The sequence below is a fragment of the Melanerpes formicivorus genome, unplaced genomic scaffold (assembly GCF_026170545.1).
Source record: "Melanerpes formicivorus ecotype bairdi unplaced genomic scaffold, bMelFor1.0.p_v2 SCAF_69, whole genome shotgun sequence".
Taxonomy (NCBI): Eukaryota; Metazoa; Chordata; class Aves; order Piciformes; family Picidae; genus Melanerpes; species Melanerpes formicivorus.
Window position 1 is genome coordinate 2424048 of NW_027142421.1, and position 25401 is coordinate 2449448.

Sequence of the window (25401 nt, forward strand, 5' to 3'; positions counted from 1 at the left end):
GGACATTAGAAGAAATTTCTTCATTGGAAGGGTTCTCAAACACTGGAATAGGCTTCTCAGGGAGGTGATTGAGTCCCCATCGCTCAAAGTGTTTAGAAGAGGCGTAAATGTGGTACTGAGGGACGTGGTCTAGCATCAAATTTGGTAGAATTAGATGGTGGTTGGACTCTGATCTTGAAGGTCTTTTATAACCAAAACAATTCAATGATTTTATATGGAGTTAAGGACTATGTGCCAGTGACTTAATATTCATTATTTGTACACCTCTTTCTGACTTCATATAAAAGTTATTCTTTGGTTATTTGGTTGGTTGTTTTTATTGGATACAACCCTAAGCAATGCAATTGGCATGCCAAAGCATCGCCTATCCAATGCAACCTCCTCGTTCCTGCAGCAACAAAACTCCATCCTTGTACTTAAAGTCACAGATACACTGTTCATTTAGAAAATCAGACAGAGCTGCTTTGTGTTTGAAGATTAGAGAAATAAATCAGAAGTGACCTCTTTGCAAGGAAACAAGGAAAAGAACAAGAACAAGGAAAATCTCCCAGGCTTGGGGTACTTCATTAGTAAGAATGAAACCATATTAATGTCATAAGGAGCTCTGCAGTTTAATCTTGTTTTCCTAATTAAAATGTAAAAGCCTTTTATAGCAAGCAAAAGTCTTTGAGGCATTTACTTCCTCTGCTTTCTCTTTCAAAGCTGCTGTGTTCCCCAGTTCAAGACAGACAGGCAGCTACTGGAGAGAGGCCAATGGAATCTAGTCAAGATGCTGAGGAGATGGGAGCATCACTCTGAGGAGGAAAGGCTGAGGGACCTGGGGATGTTTAGTCTGGAGAAAAGCAGACTTAGATGTTGCTGATCAACATTTAAAGGGTGGGGGTAAAGAGAATGTGGTCAGACTCTTCAGTGGTGCCCAATAACAGAACAAGGGGCAACAGACACAAAGTGGAAGCCAGAAGGTTCCATATCATCTCATAGAATCAGGGAATGGTTTGGGTTGGAAAGGACCTTAAAGATCATCTAGTTCCAACCCCCACTGCTGTAGGCAGGGACACTTCCTACTAGACCAGGTTGCTCAAGGCCTTCTTCAACCTGGCTTTGAACATTTCCAGGGTTGGAGCCTCCACAACTTCTCTGGGCAACCTGTTCCAGTGCTTCACTACCCTCATGGGAAAGAATTTCTTCCTAATGTCTAATCTAAACTGAGCTTCTTATACTTCAAAGCCATTACCCCTTGTCCTGTCACTACATACCTTGTGAAAAGTCTCTCTCCAGCTGTCCTGTAGCCTCCTTTCAAACACTGGAAGGCTGCTCTAAGGTCTCTTTGGAGCCTTACCATAGAATCAGAGTTGTTTCAGTTGGAAAAGACCTCTAAGATCATTGAGTCCAAGCATTGATCTAACACCACCATGGCCATTAAACCATGTCCCAGAGTGCCACATCTACATGCTGTCTCTTCTCCAGGCTGAACAACCCCAACTCTCTCAGCCTGCTGCTATAGCAGAGGTGCTTCAGCCCTCAGATCACCTTCATGGCCCTGATTTCCGAGGACTGAATCAAAAAATGCCAGAATTCAGGGTTTAAAGAGACTTTCTGTCTGCTGGACTCTCTTTTCACAAGGCAGCTGAGACAACCAGAGATGGCAGTAAATCTCCCAGTGCAAAAGGAAGGCTGGAGGACGGGAAAGGACAGATGGAAAGCTGGCTCGTTTGAAAGTTGATCTAGACAAGCTATTGCGAAAACAAAGAGCAAACCCAGAAACAAACCACTCAGCAAAATGCAGCTTGAAATTGTCTGAGTCATGGCATATTAAGCTGTGTGCAGGTGGCATCCCAAAGGAGCTGGGAGCTGCATCCGTGCTGGGAGCTGTGCTTTACTGCCTCCCAGTAAATGAATGGGAAAGGCATGTGGTGTCTCAGAGGGGTGTGAAAAACCTTGACCCAAAATCTTGGTATTGTTTACCCTACATTCCCTTTAAAACCAAATGCCATGGAATGAGGTAAAATGCTTCAATAGAATAGAATTAACCAGGTTGGAAAAGACCTTCGAGATCATCCAGTCCAACCTATCACCCAACACCATCTAGTCAACTAAACCATGGCATTAAGTGCCCCATCCAGTCTCTTCCTAAACACCTCCAGTGATGGTGACTCCACCACCTCCCTGGGCAGCCCATTCCAATGGCCAATCACTCTTTCTGTGAAGAATTTCTTCCTAACATCTAGCTTAAACAGGCAGAGACTGCAGGAAGGCTGGTGATTAGGATGCAGCAGGTCTGCAGGAGACAGGGTAGGTGCATGAAAACAGTGATGTTTGCACTAGAGCCAGCTGTTAACTGGTTTCTCTGTAGATTTGAGGGTGTGCAAACCTGAAATACAGGAGGAAACAAAGATATATGTGATTGAGAGTGACTTTGTCCAAAGGTCTTGATGGACATTAACTCCCCAATGGACATTAACTCCCTGAAAGTTATATAAAGAAATCACAGAACCTTCCAACATGGCAGAGGTTGGAAGGGACCTCTGGAGATCACCTAGGTGGGGACCCCTCTGTGAAAGCAGGGTCACGCACAGCAGATTGCCCAGGATCACAATATCAAGGCAGGTTTGGAATCTCTCCAGAGAAGGAGACTCCACAACCTTTCTGGACAGGCTGGTCTTGTGCTCCGGCTCCTTCACAGCAAAGAGGTTTTACCTCATGTTGAGGTGTGACCTCCTGGGTTCCAGTTTGTGCCTCTTGCCCCCTGGGCACCACTGAAAATCATCTGGCCCCGTCCTCTTGACCCCCACCCTTTACATACTGATCAGCACTGAGAAGATGCCCTGCTTTGTGGATGACTTTTCTGGAGGGAGGCTAACATCTTTACATGTGCTCTGTGTTGCAGGGATAGAGCTCTGTCCTCCTAGCCACCGGTTCATGATCACCATGGTGGCAAGCTTTATCGAGATGGCGGGGCAGTTCCTCATGCCAGGGCTGGCAGCACTCTGCAGGGACTGGCAGGTCCTCCAGGCAGTCATCATCTGTCCTTTCCTGCTGATGCTGTTTTACTGGGTGTAAGTATCTTGTTCTTCTGTTGGGTCAAAAAAATTCTCTGTTCCATTATAGTCCTAAAAAGTAATTATTCTCTTTACAAGGGAATCCAAACCACTTCTGTCAGCTGTTTTTCTCCTTTGTTCTCAGTTACCCCGTGTTAACTGCACATCTCATTCATTCCCTTCAGGCTGCAAATGTCTAGCAGCTCTACCAGAGTTGAATCAATGAATAGAATGCCTCTAATAGCTTATAAACTTTGAATATGTCCTGCTTCTGCGTGGTGGGATAGGTTCTGTATTGTTTGGGACTCAGTGTGGGGGGGAAAAAAAAAGAGTCATTCTGTGCACATTCTGAATCTGTTTTTCCTTCTTACTTGTTTCATGATTCTTCTGCTTTCTGAAGCTAATCACATGGCTCATGAATGGTTAAACGAGCAGCTAAACACCATTCTTCCTCTGATGGAAACTTGGAAGTGACCCTAACTTATTTTCCATCTTCAAAGTGTTTTCCCAGAGTCCCTCCGGTGGCTGATGGCTACGCAACAGTTTGAGGCATCCAAGGAGCTGATCCTTCAGTTTACACACAAGAACAAGATGAGCACAGAGAGCGACATTAAAGGAGTGGTGCCCGGTGAGTAGGACAGACAGACTGACAACCTCATGCTCTTCTCTGAAGGTTGCATGTGGCATTGCTGCCCAGAGCTAAAAAAGCTATTTACTGCCTGTAAAACCATCCCACCATTCATCCCTTCATTCATTCATCTTGCTTTTCTTGAAGAGCCATTCCAAACTCCAGTGCTGTGTTTCAAATTGCTTGGCCAGATGAACTGTCATACTAACTATAGTCTCATCTTGCCATGCTGTGTTTCTTCAAAGACATCTTCTGAAGGTTCTTCCCCTGTACTCTGCCCTAGTGAGGTTGCATCTGGAGTACTAGGTCCAGTTCTGTGCTCCCCAGTTCGAGAGAGACAAGAAACTACTGGGGAGAGCCCAGTGGAGACTACAAAGATGCTGAGGGGACTGGAGCATCTTTCTGAGGAGGAAAGGCCTAGGGCTGCTTAGTGTGGAGAAGACTGACAGGGGTCTTCCCAATGCTTAGCAACATCTAGAGGATGAGAGTCAAGAAGGTGGACTAATCTCTTTCCAGTGGTGCCCAGCAATAGGACAAGGAGCAACAGACACAAACTGGAATGCTGGAGGTTCCTTCTGAACAAGAGGAAAAGCTTCTTTGCCGTGAGGGTGCTGAAGCCCTGAAGTGTGCTGCTCAGAGAGTTTGTGAAGTCTCCTTCTCTGGGGAGATTCAAAAACTGCCTGGACATTGAGATCCTGGGCAGCCTGCTCTCAGTGAGTCTGCTGTAGCAGGGAGGTTTGACTAGGTAATTTCCAGAGATGATCTTCCAACCCATGACATGCTGGCATTCTGTGTGATTTTACCATGGATACAGAGTGCACCTTCTGTCCTGCGTGCCTCTTGACACTGTGTTTGAGGGAAGCTGCTGGCCAAGATCCAGCCCAGCACACAATGTTTATTTTGTTGGTTTGAGGAAGCATGGAGTACTTGGAAGACCAGCTTCTGAAGTGCTAGCCCCATGGCAGACTCAGACCACATCATGGTTTCTCTTGAAAGCTTTGCTCCAAGAGACATTTTGCTTTCCTTTCCTGCATCGTCTGAGTGACACTGCTCTGGGGATGGGGGGGTGGGGGGTTCAAGTTGTAGGGTGCAGTTTTTGGACAAGGGTCTAAATTACAAGTTCCTTAGTCTGTTCATGCTTTCAGATAGAGCTGACTCCTTGTCACCAGGATGGTCCCTGAGATAGCCATACTCCCATCTCACAGGGTGCTTTGCAGAAGGAAATGTGTTTGTGTGTGGCTCTGATTACGATGGTGAAAAGTTTCTGGATCTCCATCTGAACAATGTACCTGTCAGATAGGGTTCAGGCTCCCATTCTCCTTCTCACAGGTGTAACCATGCCCATAACCACCTGGTTTATGCTGTCACTCACGATCTGTACCAGCCCACCCACTAAAACAGGACATGGGTTTGACGTGGGGAGAGGTTTCCACATTTTTTCCTCGTCTGCTCTGACCCCAGGAGCTCTGCCTGTGGGTTGGGGTGATGCATCCTGTGCTTGGCTGAAGGTCTCTGGGGTAATGTTAGCTCAGTCAGTGCTGAAGGCGTCAGGCAGCCCTGGAATAGATAGCCCAGGCAGAAAATATATCCCTGTTAACATCAGTGCCTGAGGAAAGAAGCAAGTCTTCATCAGCAAGGGATGGAAACATTTGGGTCCGCGGTGTTTACACCGAGGTCACTGCCGTGATTTCTTGTGCTGATTGGTGATGATTACCTTGTTTCCACATGAACTGGTTGTCTGGGGTTACAGTTCCTGGATCTGCATTGCACACAATGTGGCTTTGCTTCGTAAACACCATTTTTTCCAGTAAAGTTCTGAAAAGCTCAGGAGTGTGTGAGCAGGCAGGAGCGTGTGGTGATGCCCACCCTCCTCAATGCCTTTTTGCGCTTCTTCCCCAGACTAAATGATGGATCTTGGAGGAAAGTTATTTCTGTGGCCATAAAATATTTCACAATTGAACTTGCAGTTTCTGAACCAACTCTAAATTTGGCCTTTCTCAGCTTTCTCAATTTGAAGATTAAGTAAAATCTGTTTCAGGAGAAAGGAAAAGAAATCAATTACCTGAGTTTCCTTTAAGGACAATGATGAAGATGCAGCTGTGTGCTGGGGGGATTTATTTAACCAAGAAGGGATGCTGAGTACCAAAATGGTGCTATGTCTATTATTCATGACTGACTACTTTTTCCATCAGTGTCTTGGTAGAGTGATAGTCCTGTTTGAGAAGAGACTTCCTTTTATTTGGAAAACAGAGAGTTATTACCTATTCTGATGCCATGAATTCTCTGCTGCCAATAGATTTAGGTACAGCACTGCCTTCTTGCCAATTCTTGGGGATATTGTAGGGGCTTTTATTATTTCTCCCCCCACCTTTTCTCTTTAAACTCTTTCTGTAGCCCCACACATTAAGGCCATCCTGATCCAGCTCTGGAGGGATACTACATTTCTGTAGGGAGATTAAAAGAGGAGCAGTATCAAAAGGACAAAGTGAACTGAACTCAAAACATTGGAAGGACCTTCTTACTCATTCTGGGTTGATGGTCTGAGTGAGGATAGGAGAAGAGTAGAAATCCCAAATGAAGAGTGTTAACAAACCACAGGCCATGTGGGTCAGTAAACAGGAGAAAGCATTTTCCTGTTTTTTTGTTGTTCTACTCATGCCCTCAGAGCTGCTGGAGCAGAGAATGATCAAAAAGCTGGGAGGAAGCCTGCCATGGAGCCTGATGGAGAGATCCCCTCTTTCCCCCTAACCCTGTTGTTGAGCCTTCTACCTATGTGGAGGTTTTTGTTTGAGATGTGTTTTATTCTTTGTTTTCCACCTGAAAGGGCTGGAAACTGCTTTGGTCTAGTTAGGGGCCTTTGTGTTGCTGTTTATTATTCCTCCCTGCATTGTCCTAACAGCCTCCTGTGATTCGATTACTCCCGGTACAATTCAATGATAAACTGCTCACTTGCTGTCTCTTCCAGCTGGAAACCCCACTGTAATTTTACTCATATGTACCAGTCAAATTAGTGTGTCCTACATAACAGATTTGTTACAGGAGCTACAGCAGTTTCGTAGGTACCCATTTTGGCAGCTCATACCGGTCCCATAAAAAAAAGAAGTAGCTTTCAGGTGGGTGAAGTGTTTCTGGGGTGGAATAAGATGCTATCCAAAGCAGCTAACAGGCTTCTTTTCCTTCCTGAAGCACCACACCGTTCCTGAAAAGCTGAAAGCTTCCATTGGTTATTTTGGCTATGCTGCCCATAGTGGAAAGTGCTGCTAACCTTTTGCAGGGCCTGTTTGCTCCACAGGGATGTCAAAATCAGAGGAAGCAAGATTTATCTGCTGGTTATGAATCAGTCCATAGGGTGGGAGTGTTTTGCCAGTGCTCTTTCTGGGAGATGTCTCTGAAGAGAACAGCAGCAGAGAGGTCCAGTAGCACGGTGATAACCCACATCTGGAGAAAACTGGAACAGGTAGCTGGCTGGAAATGTTCACCCAGAAAGATGAGACATGGCAAACAAAGTGAGGCAAGGGATGTTGGTGGGAGTCCAGAGTGCTGTAAATTAATGTTGGCCTGATCTCCTCAAGTAGCGTGTCCCAGAAGTGTCACACAGTCTCTGCTGCTAGTTGCAAAAGCAGAAGACAGCTGCCCCTCAACAGCTCCAAGTGGCTTATTTTTGAGTGATTGGTGCTCCTTGTGATTTTTGGCAGGAATAATAAGCCTTCATCAAGAGAATTTTGGGCTTATGTGGTGGTATTTTCTTCTTTAATGCTTAAGAAATCTAAGTGTGCTAATTAGACCTGGTTAAATCATCTTAATGCTTGAGTCTCAAAATGGTACCAGGTGGCTCAACACTTTGGCCTCTTCTAGAAATAAAAGCTTCACTTCATCTTTGCATCAAGGGCATGATTTTTATTCAGCTGAATCTTGAAATGGCATTTGTAAAGCAGGCTTGATGAGTTTGGTTGACAAATATTTCAAAACATTATCCAAAAAAAGTCCACTTCAATCAGAAGCAAATGAAATATTTTCATAATATTAATTCACTACAGGTTTTTCACTGCTAGTTCCTCCAAGAACTTTTCCATCTCTTCTGTGTGGAACAGAAAACAAACACATTTCAGTGCATCTGTAGGACAATCATCTTGGCAACATATTTTGGTAGCATCTTGCTGATTGACACCTGCCTAAACATGAGCCAGCAGTGTGCCCAAGTGGCCAAGAAGGCCAACTGCATCCTGGCCTGCATTAGGAATAGTGTGGCCAGCAGGAGCAGGGAGGTCATTGTGCCCCTGTACTCTGCACTGGTTAGGCCACACCTTGAGTACTGTGTCCAGTTCTGGGCCCCTCAGTTTAAGAAGGACATTGAGACACTTGAACGTGTCCAGAGAAGGGCAACAAGGCTGGGGAGAGGCCTTGAGCACAGCCCTGTGAGGAGAGGCTGAGGGAGCTGGGGTTGTTTAGCCTGGAGAAGAGGAGGCTCAGGGGAGACCTCATTGCTCTCTACAACTACCTGAAAGATGGTTGTAGTCAGGAGGGGGTTGGTTTCTTCTCCCAGGCAACCAGCACCAGAACAAGGGGACACAGTCTCAAGCTGCACCGGGGGAAGTTTAGGCTCGAGGTGAGGAGAAAGTTCTTCACCGAGTGAGTCGTTCGTCATTGGGATGTGCTGCCCAGGGCAGTGGTGGAGTCACCATCCTTGGAGGTGTTCAAGAGGGGATTGGACGTGGCACTTGGTGCCATGGTCTAGTCATGAGGTCTGTGGTGACAGGTTGGACTTGATGATCTTTGAGGTCTCTTCCAACCTTGATGATACTTTGATATCTTCTGAGGAGCAACTGAGGGAACTGGGGTTGTTTAACTTGGAGAAAAGGAGGCTCAGGGGAGACCTTGCTCTCTACAACTCTCTGAAAGGAGTTTGGAGCCAATCTCTTCTTCCAAGTAACAAGAGATAGGACAAGAGAACACAGCTTCAAGTTGCACCAGGGAAGGTTTAGGTTGAACATTAAGAACAGTTTCTTCCCGAAAAGGGTTGTCAAGCCCTAGAACAGGCTGCCCAAGGCAGTGATGGAGTCCCATCCATGGAGGAATTGAAAAGCAATGTAGATGTGGTGCTGAGGGACATTGTTTAGTGATGACCTGGTAGTGCTGGGTTAACAGTTTAACTCAGTTATTTTGAAGGTCTCTTCAACTCAGAACTATGGCATGATTCTGTTATAGCTGTTCCTTTCTAAGCTCAGGAAAACAATATTGATGTTTATGACAGAAGTGGCCAGCAAAAATCAAGCATCCAAATAGATTCAAAATCTTGAATGTGAAGGATGTGTTGTGAAGAAGGAGGTCTCCAGTGATGACAAACTGTGTGTGTGCAGAGGTGTGTGGATTGCACTTAGGGAAGCTGTGGAGTTCAGGGGCTTCCCTTTTAATGAAACAAAAAAAAGCCCCACCAAACAGCAAACCACTACCATTCACCTTTCTTGCTACCAAGCAACATGCTGCCATAACTTTTCTTTTGCCCATAAGCTAGTTTCACATTGCTGTATTGTTTATTTTTCCTAAGCCTGAGGCTTGGATCTATGTGCCTGCATGCTTTTTCGTTGTGGTTTTTTGTTGTTGGGTTTTTTTGAGCTACCACATACAAAACAAGTGTGTTCCTTTACTAGATCCTGTTTCTTGGTTGTTTAATGATGCCAGACTTACATATCCCATGCAAGTCCCAGGGGGAAGTCAGGTAAAGGTGAGAAATTAGAAGAGTTCAAGGTGCTACTTGAAGGCAGCCTCCAAGTCTTACAAAGGAGTAGTGCTTTGAGACTGTTTGTCACAGAGATTTCCATCTCACACAAAACAAGCTAGTGGTTTCTGTTGCACTCCTGTATGCTAAATCAGCTTTTGTGAAGGGCTGCATTTCTCCTGGTGGTCTGCTGTTCTCCAGGAGCAGAAACTGATGCAACTCTTTCAGGGCTGAGAGAGTTGGGGTTGTTCAGCCCAGAGAAGGGAAGGGTCCAGGGAGACCTTATTGCAGCCTTTCAGTACTTAAAGGGGCTGATAAGAAAGATAGGGACACTTTCTAGCAGGGCCTGTTGTGACAGGGTGAGGGGTGATGGTTTTAAACTAAAATAGGGAGATTTAGACTTGGATACAAGGAAGAAATGTTTTGCTTTGAGGGTGGTGAGACACTGGCCCAGGTGGCCCAGAGAGGTAAGTAGATGCCCGAGGCTGTTTGGGGCTGATACAAGTTGAAGGTGTCTCTGCTGACTGCAGGTGGGTTGGACTAGATGACCTTTTAAGGTCCCTTTCCCCCCAAACCAGGCTGTGATTCTGTAACATGCAGTATATGATAAATAGTAAGTCACAAGTATAAAGTTGATCAGTGTGAGTCCTCTTCTGCTGGCTAGGTCTACAGGAATGGAAGAAGAGAGACTGCACCTGCCCTGAATGTGTCCCTGGGGAGGGTGGTAACAACCTCTGACAGCAGCAGAGTTTGGAGAGGGGAGAAGGGAAGCACTACTGTGCCTTTTGATGCCACTGGGAAAAGCTAAATGCCTTAGAATATTGAAAAGGGTGTCATCCTCTACTTAAGCTTGAGTGACTCTTTCTCAGTCATTGAGTCCTCCACAGACTCTGGCTGGCCATACCTCAGCTGTTGCAGTTGCTTTGTGCCCAGCTCACACAGTGGCCATTTATCCACAGTGTGACCTTTCCTCCCAGCCAGCTTTGCCCAGCAGGAATGGCGAGAGAAGGGCTGGCAGCAAGCCCTGGCACTGCCATGGTCCCCTAGTCCACGGGCACTGAGAGAGAAGAGGGTGGGTTAGTCTGGGTGTGGACATGAGGGGTGGGACAAGAGACTTTGAGAGCCAAGTGAAAGTGGAGAGCAGTAAGAGGGAACCAGTGGACAGAGAAGAGAGGAAGCAAGAGAGTGAAAAAAGTTATTGAAACAAAGAATGAAGATAGTTGGAGAGGTCATAAAGGGGGGAAAGTGACAAGGGACTGGAGAGAATTAACAGCTGGAGAGGAAAACCACACCTGGAGTATGGAGACTAAAGGGGCTGCCATCATTTCATAGAATCATAGAATGGTGTAGCTTAGAAGGGACCTTTGAAGATCATCTAGTCCAACCCTGCCACAGTGAGCTGGGACATCTTCAACTAGAGCAAGTTGCTCAGGGCCCCAGAGAACCTGACCTGAAATGTCTCTGGTGATGGGGCATCTCTCTGGGCAACCAAGGCCAAGGTCTCACCACCCTCAGAGTAAAACATTTATTTCATCTAGTCTAAATTTTCTTCTTTTCATTTAAAACCATCACCTCTTGTCCTGTCACAACAAGCCCTCCTAAAAAGTCTGTCCCTATCTTTCTTACCAGCCCCTTTAAGTACTGAAAGACCACAAGAAGGTCTTCCTGGAGCCTTCTCCAGGCTGAACAACCCCAACTCTCTCAGCCTGTTCTTACAGCAGAGGTATTCCACCCTCAGATTATTTGCTTCCCCCTTCTTCCAGAACAAGTTGATGAGCCCAAGGACAGTCTGTCTTAGCACTCTTTCTGTTGTGAAATCCCCTCCTCGAATGTGTCCTTCACCCCTCTGTGCTGCCCAACTCACCAGCTCTGCCTCCAAGGTTTCTTCCAAAGCTTTAGCAGTAAATAGCAGCAATGCATGTGCAAGTATCTGAGACCTTCTGATGGCCCAGATACAGCTCCACACAATGACATTGGAGGTGTTCTTTGTGTTGGGTTTTTTCATGTTAGAGGAATGCAAACGTTGACAAGTCACGCTCCGGAATTGAAAGAAGTCAGGTTGCCTGGGCAACCCTTGCTTGGCCTCCTGGCATGAAGGCATGATGATATAGCCTTTAATAACATGATTATGACCTATTTTTTCCACAGGGCATAGGATGGACGAATCAGTGCATAGGATGGACGATGCTGTGGGAATGAAGCTGTTGTCTGTTCCTCATTTGTTGCAGAATTTGGAAGGTGTGTAGTGAATGAGGCAGAGGGTTGGAGAAGGAAAGAGGACAGTCCTGTAGAAATGAAGCTGAATGCCTGTGTCTGGCAGGGATGCTCTTATACAGTGATGGAAATTCCCCTGGAATCAGGCTCTTTCAGTGCTGTGGCTAATCACGGTTTCTTCAGAGTCTGCCTCTAGCATGTAATGCTGGAGCTTGATTTGTAGAGACCTGAGACCATTTATATTAGCACCTACAAGGAATGTTGCTGCAGGATATTCCTCATTCTGGACACAATTCCTCTGTATTTTATCACCCTGCCTGCAAAACAGGAATAATCTTTGTCATTACTCTTACAAGAAGGTGGTGAAGATAATTTCATTGGTACGAATGAAGCACATGAATTTCATGACACCACTGTAGGCATGTCTTTGAGGAAACCTGTGATTAGGTACTCACTGAAAGGTTGAGTGATAAGGTTGAGGGGCAGCTATTGAATCAGAAAGGCAGAGGCATAGCTAATGGCTGCCCATTTGCTGGCTGCAGTGGTAGTTGCAGCAGCAGGGGAATCACCTGTGTGATCATCTAATGAAGTGCTGTATCGTAATGCCTAGGAGCAATTGAAGATTGGGATGGCAACCTTATGCCTGGCTTTTCCTCTCTTGTTTTTTCTGATGTACCTGCAAATACAGGATTGAACCAAATTGTTGCTATCAGTCCTTTGCCATTAGAGTCAGCAGGTTATGCAGTTGCTCTAATGGATTGAACTTCACATTACATTCTGTTAGTATTTATGTCCCCTGCATTGGTTGGAGGCCATTCCAGGCTCCAAATTGCGGTTGTACTGGAATGTGTTTTAGCATTCAATCCAAATATAGGCCTTTGTCTTTTTTCCCTTCCCATTTGCTCCTGTCTGTGACTATGTATTAAGTATCTTTCACTTTGCTCGTGTTATGTGAGCAGGCAGCAGCCCTAGTCCTTTGCTGAGGTGAAGCTTTCCTTTAGCTCCTCTCCTTTTATCAATTGGCTTGTCAGAGCTTTAATTTCTCAAATATTGATGATCACAACTCTGAAGGAGCACCATTATTTCATTGTCTGGATTGCAAATATCTCATGGACACAGTAAGTGACAATAAGCTGATGCTTTATAGTCACTTTTGTTCAAGTAGTGTGCAACTAGGTTATTTGCTTAAAGCTCATCTCCTAGCAGAAGCATTTCCTATTAGTCCTTAGTATCATAGCTTATAGTTTGCATTTTTCACTTGCTTTTGCCAGACAAAGTGGATCTCAAGCTCAGCCAATTCCCTCCGGTGCCCCGTTTCAGTGACAGTGCTTCACTTTGTCACCAGCAAGCTTTGTTGGCACTTTCCTAAGGCTTGTGCTAGCTCCCTGGTGAAGTTATTAAACAAGATTCTTTTCTTAGTTTTTTTTTGTTTAATAGTAAGCTGAGATACCCAGCACTAACCTCTTGACATCATCTTGACTTTTCTGTGCCTGATTGCTGTCTGCCAGTCAGACAGCTCTTTATCCACCTCGTAGTTTCTGTATCATAGAATCAGTCAGGGTTGGAAGGGACCACAAGGATCATCCAGTTCCAACGCCCCTGCTGTGGGCAGGGACACCTCACACTAGATCAGACTGGCCAGAGTATGTGACTTGATAGCCTTCAGGTTGCTGGGCATCCATGATTTAAATAAAGAAGCACAAATGTTGTTCATGAGACAGATTCTGGAGGGTAGGAATAAACCCCACCTATCAGGAGCTCAGTATGTCTGAGTGCAGGTTGATGCAGCTCTTCGTTCTGGACAGATCAACCTCCTGCCACAGAGCTGTCATGCTCTGGGGATTGATTGACCCTTTGTGTTGGGCTTCCGTTGCTCTTTTCCTGTTCCAAGAGCAGCTGGCAGTATCATTTAGCAGCCAGAAAACTCCAGCACAAGCCCATCACCACAGGGATGCTTGTCATTTTGGACATCCTTTCTCGGCGGCTGGCTTGGAGTTTTGTCTATTAAGTCTTTGCCAAGCAGTGCAGAGTGGGGTGGCTTCATGTGAAGGCTTGAAAGACATGTTCTGCTTTTGAAAACTCTGCTCCTGGAACACAGAGGATCCCATGAGAATTCCTCAGTGTTGCGAGCTGGAAGCTGGTGGGGTTCCCCTCCCTGTGAGGCGGTGAATGTCTCCCAATGAATAGTTTTAATCTCCCCTGAGATATAAAGAGTTCACTTATTGACTTCCTACCAAATCCCTGGAGCGTGTGTGGGCTCCAGAGTATGGGAAAACTCACAATGGGTCTCTGAGTAAATGGGTAAAACTGTGGGGTTTTATTCACCACATTCACCCTTCTGGTAAATCAGTCAGAACTGAAATGTTTCATGCTAATTCCTTCTGAACTGATGACTTCAGTGCAAAATCAAAGAGTAAGCTGGGGGAAGGGGGAGTTTTCCTGGCATTGTTCCAGTAACTGAGAGAGCAGCACTTTGCTTCTATGGGGTTTAAATAGGCATTGGTTTGACTTCTCTTTGAAGAGCTTAAGTTTGACCTATGAAATCCAGAGAGCCCAAGAGCTGCCACTCTCCTGACACCTGTCACAGAGTAGGTTACCTCCCAAGAGAGCAAGCCACTTACATGAGAGACAGGCTGATGATGTCTTGCAAGTCACATCTTACTTCTTGCTATCTGAATGAGATTTTCATTATTGTGATTGATTTTGCAGTAGGATGGGATTTGGGGGGGAATATCTTATTGTTATATATAGAAACAAAGCAGGGAGAAAGGTGTCAGAGAGATTGATGGTGTTGGGAACTTGGAGGAGTCATTATCTGATGGAAGTGACTTAGGCTGAGAGCACATCATAAAAAGATGGAGAAGTAAAGAGTTGGTAGAGGCAAAAGGATTTCAGTAAAGACTTGGGTGCTGTTTGTATTCTTTGGTGTGAGGTTTGAAGCCAGATTATCTTCTTTTCACCCTCTCTTTTTACTTTCCTTTTCTCTCTTCTCTCTCTCTCCTTTTTTTTTCTGGGGGGGGAATATGTGTGTGTGTGTTTTCTGTTTGGGGTTTGGGTTTTTTTTTTTTGGTTGTTATTTGGTTTTGATTTGTTCTCTTTCCCTTCTCTTTTCTTTCCCACTCTCCCTCTTCCTGTCCCACTCTCTCTTCTTTTCTTACTTGAATGCAGCTAATTCTGGAATCCTTTTGGGGCAGTTTTCCTATAACAATGCTCTGTGTGCATGGAGCATATTCCCATCAGGGCAGAAACAATAGTCCACTGAATGGACACTGCTGCATGAGGCAGGGCAGAGGAGGAGTGAGATCCCCCTTATATGTGCTCTTTACTGCAGCTGAGGCAGAGAAGACATCATCCATATATATCCTACTGACCATGTAAGGACTTGAAGACAGAACAGTGAAAAGCACTAAGCAGAATTATTTTGTAAGGATTGTTCTGGTCATTATTGAACAGTCTAAGAATAAATTGCAGAATGCCAGCATGGTGGGGGTTGGAAGGGACCTCTGAGGATCATCTAATCCAATCCCCCTGCTAAAACAGGGTCACACACAGCGAGTTGCCCAGGATCACAATGTCCAGGTAGGTTTGGAATCTCTCCAGAGGAGACTGCATAACCTCTCTGAGCAGCCTGATTCAGGGCTTCTGCACCCTCACAGCAAAGACATTTTCCCTCCTGTTCAGGTGGAACTTCTTGGCTTACACATTGTCCCTGTTGCCCCTTGTCCTGTCACTGGGCACCGCTGTCTTGCCCATCCTCTTGCCCTCCGCCCTTTAGGTAATGATGAGCACTAAGAAGATTGCCTTTTGATGCGAACCCTTGTGCCCACATGAAGTCTGTGCAGCATGTGTTGGTTGGGTGGTGATTGTCAGTGTTGCCCTTCAGATGAAGTAGCAAAGAGTCATCAACAGCTTTTCAAACCCATGTGCTGCTTCTGGTGCTCACTTTGAATGCCTCACTTTAGAAGGTTTGGCTTGGGGTCACTTATCATAGAATCATTTAAGTTTGGAAAAGACTTTTGACATCATAAAGTCTAACCATCAACCTGACACTGCCATGCCCACTAAACCATGTCCCAGAGTGCCATTTTGTCTCATCCTATTGCTTGTTACTAGGCAGAAGAGACTGATCCCCACCTGGCTCCAACCTCCTTTCAGGGAGTTGTAGAGAGCAAGGTGGTCTCCCTTGAGTCTCCTCCAGACTGAACAACCCCAGAATTACAGGCTTTATAAATCTGTATTATCAAACTGCTTTGGTTGTTCCTGAATTATTTTATGCCCATTTCCTCCCTTCCAAAATCTTTCTGACCTTGCTCTTTGAGATAAGGGACCACCTCCTTTCATGATGATTTTTTTTTTGCTAGAGCCCCAGTCTGCTGCTGAGCCTGCTGAGTGCTCCTGGAGCACAAACAGTAACATGATCAATTTCCTCTTTTGCTCCACCTCTGGTTTTATGCTTCCATGAGCTTCATGCCATGCAGAAATTGGTATTATCAGGGATTAAAGAAAATTGCACAGCAACATTCTGCTCCAGTGTGATCACTGATGTAAAATATGCTTTGCTGCTTTTCTCAGAAGCATTCCCTGCTGTTACTCTAGGTAGAAGACCAGGAGTAACCTGTGATCAGTGAATAGCTCAACTATTTGCATATAAATAGTGTTCCCTTGATTTATTATTTTTGTGATACAATTGTCAAACAACAGCAGACAAATATGTCTTTTGCTTTGTTTGTAAGTGCAGGTGATTTATTTCATTCCCCCCTCACACAACACCTACCCCCCCCCCCCCCCCCCCCCCCAGCCTGTTGGAACATGCTTTTATTTTTCCCTGTCTTGCATGTCTTAAAGAGGTTGTTTTTCAGTGGAGGGAAGCAGGGGTCAGGGCAGGCCAGCACGGACAGCTGAGGACACCCAGGCTGATTGTGTATGCAGGAAGGGAGCACAGGCATGGCTTGCAGTGGGACCATGCTGCTGCTTTCCAGCCCAGCCAGCCTCAAAAGCAGAGACACAAGTTTTTATCCTAAAAATCTGTCCCAGTCTGAACTCCTGGAGTGCATCTCTACAATTACCTGAAGGGAAGTTGTAGACAGGCGGATGTTGGTCTCTTCTCCCTGGCAGCCAGTACCAGAACAAGAGGACACAGTCTCAGGCTGTGCCAGGGGAGGTTTAGGTTGAATGTTAGGAAGAAATTCTATACAGAGAGAGTGATTGCCCATTGGAATGGGCTGCCCGAGGAGGTGGTGGAGTCACCATCATTGGAGGTGTTCAGGAGGAGACTTGATGGGGTGCTTGGTGCCATGGGTTAGTTGTTTAGGTGGGTTGGATTGGTTGATGGGTTGGACACGATGATCTTGAAGGTCTCTTCCAACCTGGTTTACTATTATCATTATTATTATTATTATTATTATTATTATTATTATTATTATTATTATCATCATCATCATCATCATCATTATCATTGTGATAACTCTGTAGAGCTATACCTTCTTCCATTTTTCCCAGACTATGTCCTTTCAGCTGTCTCACTGATCCAGCGTTTTGGAAACTGGTTTTGTTGGCATTCTTCAAACTCTGACCTGATAGTCTTTGGGAAGCAAGAAGCACTGTTTGGTTTTGTTCACAGGGAGCAATGATACAGAGTGCAATACCTGTAAGGTTTTGCTAGAGAATTGCAAAGAAAAGCGACATTCTAGCAGCCCAGGGCTTTAAGGATATGGTGAGATGAGTTCTGAAGCACAAAGACATCTGAGCAGCCCAAGGGTTTTTCCTTTACAGAATCTCAGAGTGGTGGAGGTGGGAAGGGCCTTCTGGAGATCATCTAGTCCAACCCTGCTGCTAAAGCAGGGTCACCCAGAACAGGTTGCCCAGGACCTCAGTGTCCAGGTGGGTTTGGAATCTGTCCAGAGAAGGAGATTCCACAACCTCTCTGGGCAGCCTGCTTCAGGCTCCACAGCAAAAAGCTTCTGTTCAGATGGAACCTCCTGGGTTCTAGTTTGTACCTGTTGATCCTTGTCCTGTTGTTGGGCACCTCTGAAAATGGTCTGGCCTAATCCTCTTGGCCTCTCTCCTTTAGCTATTGATCAGCATTGAGTGGATCTCCTCTCGGTCTGCTCTTCTCCAGGCTAAACAGCCCCAGGTTTCTCAGCCTTTTCTCCTTGAAGAGACACTCCAATTCCCTCAGCATCTTTGTAGCATCCATTGAACTCTCTCCAGTACTTCCCAGTCTCTCTTGAACTGGAATGCTGAGAACTGGACACAATAATCCAGATGTGGCCTCACTAGGGCAGAGGAGAGAGAGAGGACAACCTCCCTTGACCTGCTGGTCACACATTTCTTACTACACCATTTCCTTTCAGGAAATGTTTTCTGTTTAGGACATATCTTTGAACAATTTTAAATATTTGAAATGGAAGGGGAGGAGGAAGAACTGAATACTATTTTCCTGGCCACTTACTAAACCTGGCTTAGATCAAACCGGAAGAGATTCCCACAAAAAAGGACTTTGAGCTCCAGTCCCTTCCATGACATTTCAGATGTGCACTGCAGAAAGGCAGCAGGTCTTGCAATGCCTAAGCACAGAGTTAAAAGAATCCTGAAGTTCTCTCAGATAATTTTGTACCATGCTTGCTGGAATCAAGCTCCATGCTGCCCCCATGTTTTAAACTGGGAGAAAGTTTGGGGTGTGAAGGAGTTCTTGGGCAATTCTCCAGCCCCAGAAAGTTAAGAGGAATGTAAGGTGGACTTTAGGCAGGTTGTTTAGTGGTTTTATTGATGGTGCTGTGCTCCCTAGAACATCCTTCAGAATATCAGTAGTTCACAAGCAAAGCCTCTCCACCTCTTTCTCCCCAGTGAAAGGATAACTGTGGTTTGGGGTTGTTTGTTTGCTGTTGGTTTCTTTCAGAGCTGGAAAAGGAGATCGCAAGGAGACCGAAGAAAGTCTGCATTGTCAAGGTGGTGGGAACCAGGAACCTGTGGAAAAACATCGTCGTGCTGTGTGTGAACTCGTAAGTCCCATCTCCTTCTGCTGGAATACTTGAGTGGTTGAATGGTTATCCGGAAGCAGTTGTAGGAAGTGGTGGGGGAGCTCCTCTGTTTCTGTGTGTGGAACCTTTCACTAGTGCTGACAATTATCCAGGAAAAACACCAGCTGTTGCTGCAGGCAGTGATTTTTGCCATAGCAAACATGAAGGAACTTGGCTGTTTCAGGTCGCAGCATTGTGTGTCTTCTCCAATGTCATGCTGCAAGTGCATCACCATCACCAGTGGTCTCACGTGGCCATGTGCATGCAGATATCTGCTGCTGGCACCCTGGGTGGGAACTTTGGAATAATTAATGCCACAGGAGCACAAGTTTGAGGCATTTAAATCTGATTTGGATGTGTGTCAGAAGAAGGTGCTGCCTGTCAGTTGTTACAGGTTGAGACTGGATGCCTTTTAGGAACTGTAGAGTTCCTTAAGGTCCTCCAGAGGGACTAGATGGACCCAGGAAATTGTAACTTGTTATCATATTCTGCACTGTCTATATAAACTGGGTGCAGAGTCAGTTTCTCCCCTTTTTCTTCCCTCTCTGCTCTCAGGAGGACATACATGCAGAGCTTTACTGGGGGTTTGGTGCGAGGGAGTGAGGCCTGGCTCAGCCTTGGCAATGCTGCCAGCCGGGACCTGGAGTGACCTGGCTCACCCTGGAGTTGAAAAGCTGAATTTGTAGCTGGGGGGGCAGAGAGGGATAGGTGTTTGGCCAGGTTTGGAGGAAGGTGGTGGGAAGCTTTGGCCTAAGGTTGTGGGTTTTTTTGGAGAACCATGGCCAAGGTGGACTATGAAGCTTTGTGTATTTTATATGCTTTGTATTGTAGTAGGTAGTTATGAACAATGCTTTCATTTTAAACTTCCAGTTCTTTCCAATCCTGTGTGGAGTGTTTTCTTTAATTCCTTTGAGAAGGGTTCAAGAGCTCTGTCTCTGAAACCAAGACATCAATAAAGACAGCCTGCTCCCTTGAGTAACAGCCGACCTGGCTAGGTGGCATCTGGTCACTGCTTATTTTTACAGTAGCACCTGGTAGTCTGAGATGAGTCTTTTTGCACTAGGTTTTGTATTCACAGAGTCACAGTATGGAGGGGGTTGGAATGGCCCTCTGGAGATAGTACTCTAGCCACACCTTGAGTACTGAGTCCAGTTCTGGGCCCCTCAGTTCAAGAAGGATGTTGAGTTGCTGGAACGTGTTCAGGGAAAGGCAGCAAAGCTGGTGAGGGGTCTGGAGGAGAAGCCCTATGAGAAGAGGCTGAGGGAGCTTGGGGTTGCTTAGCCTGGAGAGGAGGAGGCTCAGGGGAGACCTTATTGCCATCTACAACTACCTGAAAGGAGGCTGTAGCCAGGTGGGGGTTGGTCTCTTTTCCCGGGCAGCCAGCAGCAGAACAAGAGGACACAGTCTCAAGCTGCACCAGGGGAGGTTTAGGCTGGATGTTAGAAGTTCTTCACAGAAATAGTGATTTGCCACTAGAATGGGCTGCCCAGGCAGGTGATGGGATCAATGTCCATAGAGGTATTTAAGAAGAGACTGGATGAGGCACTTGGTGCCATGGTCTGGTTGATTAGATAGGGATGAGCAATCAGTTGGACTTGATGATCTAGGAGGTCTCTTTCACCCTGGTTGATTCTATGATCTACTCCAAGTCCCCCTGCTAACTCAGAGTCACCCACAGTGGGTTGCCCAGTGTTGTGTCCAGGCAGGTTTAGAATCTCTTTGGGAAAGGACATTCTACAGCCTGCATTCTTCCTGCATTGATGTGTTCCTACATTGAATTATGCTGCAGTGTGTGACCATCAATTCTTTCCTCTTGCCCTCTCCTCTTTCTCCCAGGCTGACTGGTTATGGCATACACCACTGCTTTGCAAAGAGCATGATGGGGCACGAGGCGAAGATGGCAATTACCCACAACTTCTATGCCGACTACTACACCATGGCTGGGATTGCGCTGGCCTCCTGCCTGGCCATGTGCCCAGTGGTTGGCTTTCTAGGAAGAAGAGGAGGACTCCTGCTTTTCATGATCCTCACAGCCCTGGCATCGCTTCTGCAGCTGGGCCTTCTCAACTGTAAGTTGGAGATGAGATTTTACAGAGCCACAAATTTGGCATGCAAATAAGGAACCCAGAAATGTGAGCATTTCCTTTGCCTTGCTCAGGTTTGTGGCTTGCCCTATACCTGCTTAATTTAAGAAGCTGTATTCATTGGAAGGATTCCTCAAGCGCTCCTTGTCTTGGGCTCATTATCAAAAGGCATTCTGTTCTGGGTGAGCCCCAGTGGTGAAGCTTGTTGAGCTTTGGGTCTGTCACATAAACAAAAAAACACTTTTAATCTATTTCAGTGACACACCCTCTGGGAGAGGAGCTGCTAGGGGTTGGGAAGGGAAAACTTCCCCATTTGAGTCTGCTTCTTGAGTAGCCTCTAAACAAGCAGAAGTTAATAGGTGGATGTTCTCCACCTGCTCAGAGCATCTTGTACATATGAGTAATATAGAGCTAGCATGGAAATATGCAACTGAGAGGCTCTGCTTTTAATGTATGTGTGTGTGGGGGGGTATAGTCTATGTAAATGTGTGCACACAACTTCATGAGGTAACACAGCTTTTCAAACGTGTTGTTTCTGCCAGAAGCAAAGAGTGTCTCACCTCATCCTTTGCAGGTGGTGACCTGTCTCTGGCCCGTTTGAGCTGCTTAAATTTAACACCAGTACATAAATTTTCATTTCTGAAAAAAAAAAATATTATTCCCTTGTCTTTATTTTCTGTTGGTTGAGGAAGCTGAGTGTGGTGGCTCAGAGAGGTGTTGAAGCAGACAGAAGGTGAGGGGTGGTTGGCCGCTCTTACAGTTGCCAATCATTAGACCTCTGTCTCAAGAAAACTCACCCCAAGGAAGGAGGCCGAGGGTTGAGATGTGCTTTGGACAAACTGGCTGTGAGATGCACACCAGAACACTGCTTGTTGCTGGTTTCCATTTCTAAATTTAGAAATAATTAAGGGCTTTAATGAGAGAGCTTTTTGTGTTGAGGCTGGAAGGATTCCACATTTCCACATGCTGATGGTAGCCCCAAGCCAGCAAGAGTTGTCTAGATTTACAGACCATGTCTCCTGAAAGTGTTTACCAAGTTAACCTCCGGTGAACACATTTTGTGGGAGTGTAGGAGAGAGACAGGGAACCTCTTTCATCATGTGGAGGGCACTCCAAAATCCTAAAGGCCTGGACTCTAGGTGCTTGCTGCTGAGTTGGCACCTTGACTTCTCTCAACATTGTGTGCGCCTCAGCCTTTCCCACTCTGCCTTCACTACTCCCTTTATGAGAAGAGGAGGAAAAGGCAGCCTTGACATTGGGAGCAGTTTGTCTTCTCCATCTTTAAACCATGCTCCCTTTCTTCTTCAGAAGAGGTGGACAGTGTTTGGAGAGAAGAAATGATCCTGCTGACCATGAAATCTGTTGCAGCCTCCTGTGTGTTTTAGCTTAGAATCATTGGGGTATATTTGGCAAACAGAACCAGGATTTGAGAAGGAAAGTGAAAGGAGGGAGAGGGGTGTTCTCCATCAGCAGCAAATCCACAGCAGACCTTGAGGCTTGCTCTTTTTGGCCTTTCTTCTGGACTATGAGATGTCACCTGGGAGGTGACCAGCAGAGCTGTGCCCAGCTGCCCTTCCCCTTGCTAAATCCCTGTACACATGATAGCTGGTGGTTGGCATGACACATGGACCACCAGCCCAAGCTTTTGGGGAGGACATTGTTGGTGGCTGAACTTCTGATCTCTAACTACAGCCTCTGTTGGCCTTTTCCTCAGAGCTTCAGCATGAAGGCAGTTTCTCTTCTCCCCCTTCGTTAAGGACAAAGAGGCCTTTGTGTTAGTCCCAGTGGTAACTCTGGGGCTCTTAAAAACACTGTGCTGCTGCATTTGTTATCACTGTCTCATTAGCATGCTGTCCTCCAGCTGAAAGGGGCTTGCAAATAATGGTGTGTCCTATCTGGTGGCCATGGGAAGATGGCTCAGTCATGGCATGGGGAAGGAGAACTGTGTGAGGGGTGAGGGTGGCACATGGGATTTACTGGGTTTGGTTTCTTTTCCTTTAAATAAATAAGTATGTAACAATATGCTCTTCTTTTCTCTCCCTTCCTCTCTGATTTTTATCTTACCCAAACTTCTGTGGCTTTGGATCCAGTGATTGGAAAATACAGTCAACTTCCAGACTCAGGTATGGTGGTTTATGGACAAGTCTGCATCATGCAGGAAGCACTTCCCTGGGAGCCAAAGCCCCCCAGAGCAGGGTTGCTGGTTCAGGGGGGTGCATGGTGAAAGGTCAGTCCTATACAGTGCCTTGGGACCACACTCATAGCCAGACCTGTTTGGTTAGGTGATATCTCTCACTGTAGCATCCCTTCCACGTAGTCTTGACTTGCTCCTGCATGTCAGGAGCAGGGTACAGGAGTCCCCCCAGGTTTAGTTTTAGATATGGGGCAAGAATTTTTCAGAAAGACCCCATTTCAGAAGCAACATTCCCAGTGTGGTCTTCTCCAGAAAGATCTAAGATGTTGAAATCCTTTCTGATAAGGGGACTTGGGCACCTTAAGAAATACTTCCCTGGACACCTTATCCCAGCCTGAAGTTCTATAACAGCAATCCAGTGACAGGCTGCAGGGGAACAAAAGCTGGCAGAGAGCCCTTCTGCGTTGGATTTAACAGACCTATCCTTGCCCAGCTCTTCCAAGGTCTCTTCTGCCAAGCAGTCACAACACTCTGTGGAGTCAGAGGTGCAGCTGAGAGACTCAGAGCTCATAGTTTGTAAGCATGGCTTGTGTCCTTATCTGCTGGCAGTATCTGGCCTAAGCAGCCTGTAGCACACTTTGGAAGCTGTAACCTAAGCTGAATTCCTTTTTGTCCCCTGAGAGCTCTCATCTTCAGTAGGAAGAAAAACTAGCATTACTTTGTGTTGGATCCAATCCAGAGAGTGCACCTGCTTGGGACTGAATGAGCAGCCCTTTCTCTAGGCAGGTCTTAGGCCTTGGCTGGAGGAAGGTGGGAGGTGTTAGCTGCAAACCTCCAGGCCCTTTCCCCAGTGGTTCCATTAGTCATGACATGTTCTCCTCATAGTTTCTGTAAACGATGTGGCCTCTTCACTAGCAAGGATGGACTACATGGGTTTGTACAACCCTGGATCAGACATCCAAGAGGAGATAGTTGTGCCAGGAGAGGTTTAGATTGGACACCAGGAACAATTTCTTCCCTAAAGAGTTGTCAAGCTTTGAAACAGGCTGCCAAGTGCAGTGTGGAGTCCCTGTCCCTGGAGGGATTTTAAAGCCCTGTAGATGTGGTGCTGAGGGATGTGGTCTAGTGGTGCCCTGGCAGTGCTGGGTTAACTGTTGGGCCTGCTCACAGAATGGGCATGTGGGTATCAAGTGAGGGGTGTGTTGTCATCATGGCCAGGAGACAATTTTATTTAGTTTTACTGGGGTGCCTCCCTGCTCTGTTTGCTCCCATAAACCTTGCTGCCATCCAGTCATGGGATGATTGGGCAAAGGATCTCAGGTAGTGATAGACTGAATGATCTCAGGATCTCAGGATCTCAGGTAGTGATAGAACTAGGGGGAATGGAATGAAGCTGGAGGTGGGGAGATTCAGGCTAGATGTGAGGAGGAGGTTCTTCCCCATGAGAGTGGTGAGACCCTGGAATGGGTTGTCCAGGGAGGTGGTCGAGGCCCCGTCCCTGGGGGTGTTTAAGAGCAGGCTGGATGAGGCTCTGTCCAGCCTGATCTAGTGTGGGGTGTCCCTGCCCATGGCAGGGGGGTTGGAACTAGATGATCCTTGTGGTCCCTTCCAACCCTGAATGAAACTATGAAACTATGAAAGGAGGTGACTTAGGGGAGTGGTTCACTGTTCCTGACATTACCTAGAGCTGCCATGCTGGAGTTTACAGCAGGCTTTGCAGACAGATCAGGTGCAGAGGCTCACCCTGGAGTTGGCAATGATTTTATTCCTTTCCCCTCTTGGCTCTCTATCCTCTCCAGTGCCTAAACCACCACCAAGCTGTGCCAGATGCTGGGCAGCTTAATAAATGCTGTCTGCCTTCACTTGTCTGTCAGATGTGGGAGGGAAGTGGCTGGTGCCTAGAAGACTGCCCAAAGGTGTATTTTTGTGGTGGCTGGGCATAAATCATTCTGAGACAGCTACCATTTTGGGCCTATTACAATTTTGTTCCTGCATGCTTCTGTCCTGGGTGCTTGAGGAATGGGTATTATAAATGCCAGTTTTAAATTAGTAGTGCAAATGACTCAGGTACTTGTCTAGGGAGAGTGAGTAACATTAAACCTATTTTCTTGTTTTCTTTTTTGGGAGGCTTGGCCTCCTTTTGGCTTCTCATGAGCACCCTTGTCTTGGCAGGTATGAGTGACAGCGTCAAAGACAAATTCTCCACCGCCTTTTCCATCGTGGGGATGTTTTCATCGCATGCCGTCGGAAGCCTCAGCGTGTTCTTCTGTGCTGAAATCACACCCACGGTCATCAGGTGAGACATTGGACCTCTCCTCCTCAAAGGATGGGGATGAAATTATCCTCATCTAATTGGTAACGGGCTGTGTCACTTAATGCCTTGCACGGGAGGGGAAATCCCTCGTCATTGGAGACCTCACAGCAATTTTTGGGTCACTCTGTAATGCCTCGCAGTTGGTCTCCTTAAGTAAATGCCCATCCAGAGATAGAGGCTTTGTTTCCAAGGGCTCCACCTTGTGTCACATCACAGAATCATAGATTCCCAGAATCACAGAATCATTTTGGTTG

The 25401-nt window shown here is 46.3% G+C and overlaps 1 protein-coding gene across 2 annotated transcripts in view; it reads left to right on the plus strand.

The window, feature by feature from the left end:
- SLC22A23 (solute carrier family 22 member 23) overlaps positions 1-25401 on the plus strand; it is a 108029-nt gene that overhangs the window by 74242 nt on the left and 8386 nt on the right. The window contains exons 4-10 of one of the 2 annotated variants that reach the window (XM_068163019.1): positions 2888-3056; positions 3539-3666; positions 11531-11620; positions 18495-18597; positions 20452-20684; positions 22790-22822; positions 25006-25129. In XM_068163019.1, the coding sequence (XP_068019120.1) occupies positions 2888-3056; positions 3539-3666; positions 11531-11620; positions 18495-18597; positions 20452-20684; positions 22790-22822; positions 25006-25129 (880 nt within the window). The remainder of the gene's footprint in view (positions 1-2887; positions 3057-3538; positions 3667-11530; positions 11621-18494; positions 18598-20451; positions 20685-22789; positions 22823-25005; positions 25130-25401) is intronic. The other variant, XM_068163020.1, reaches the window with a different exon arrangement.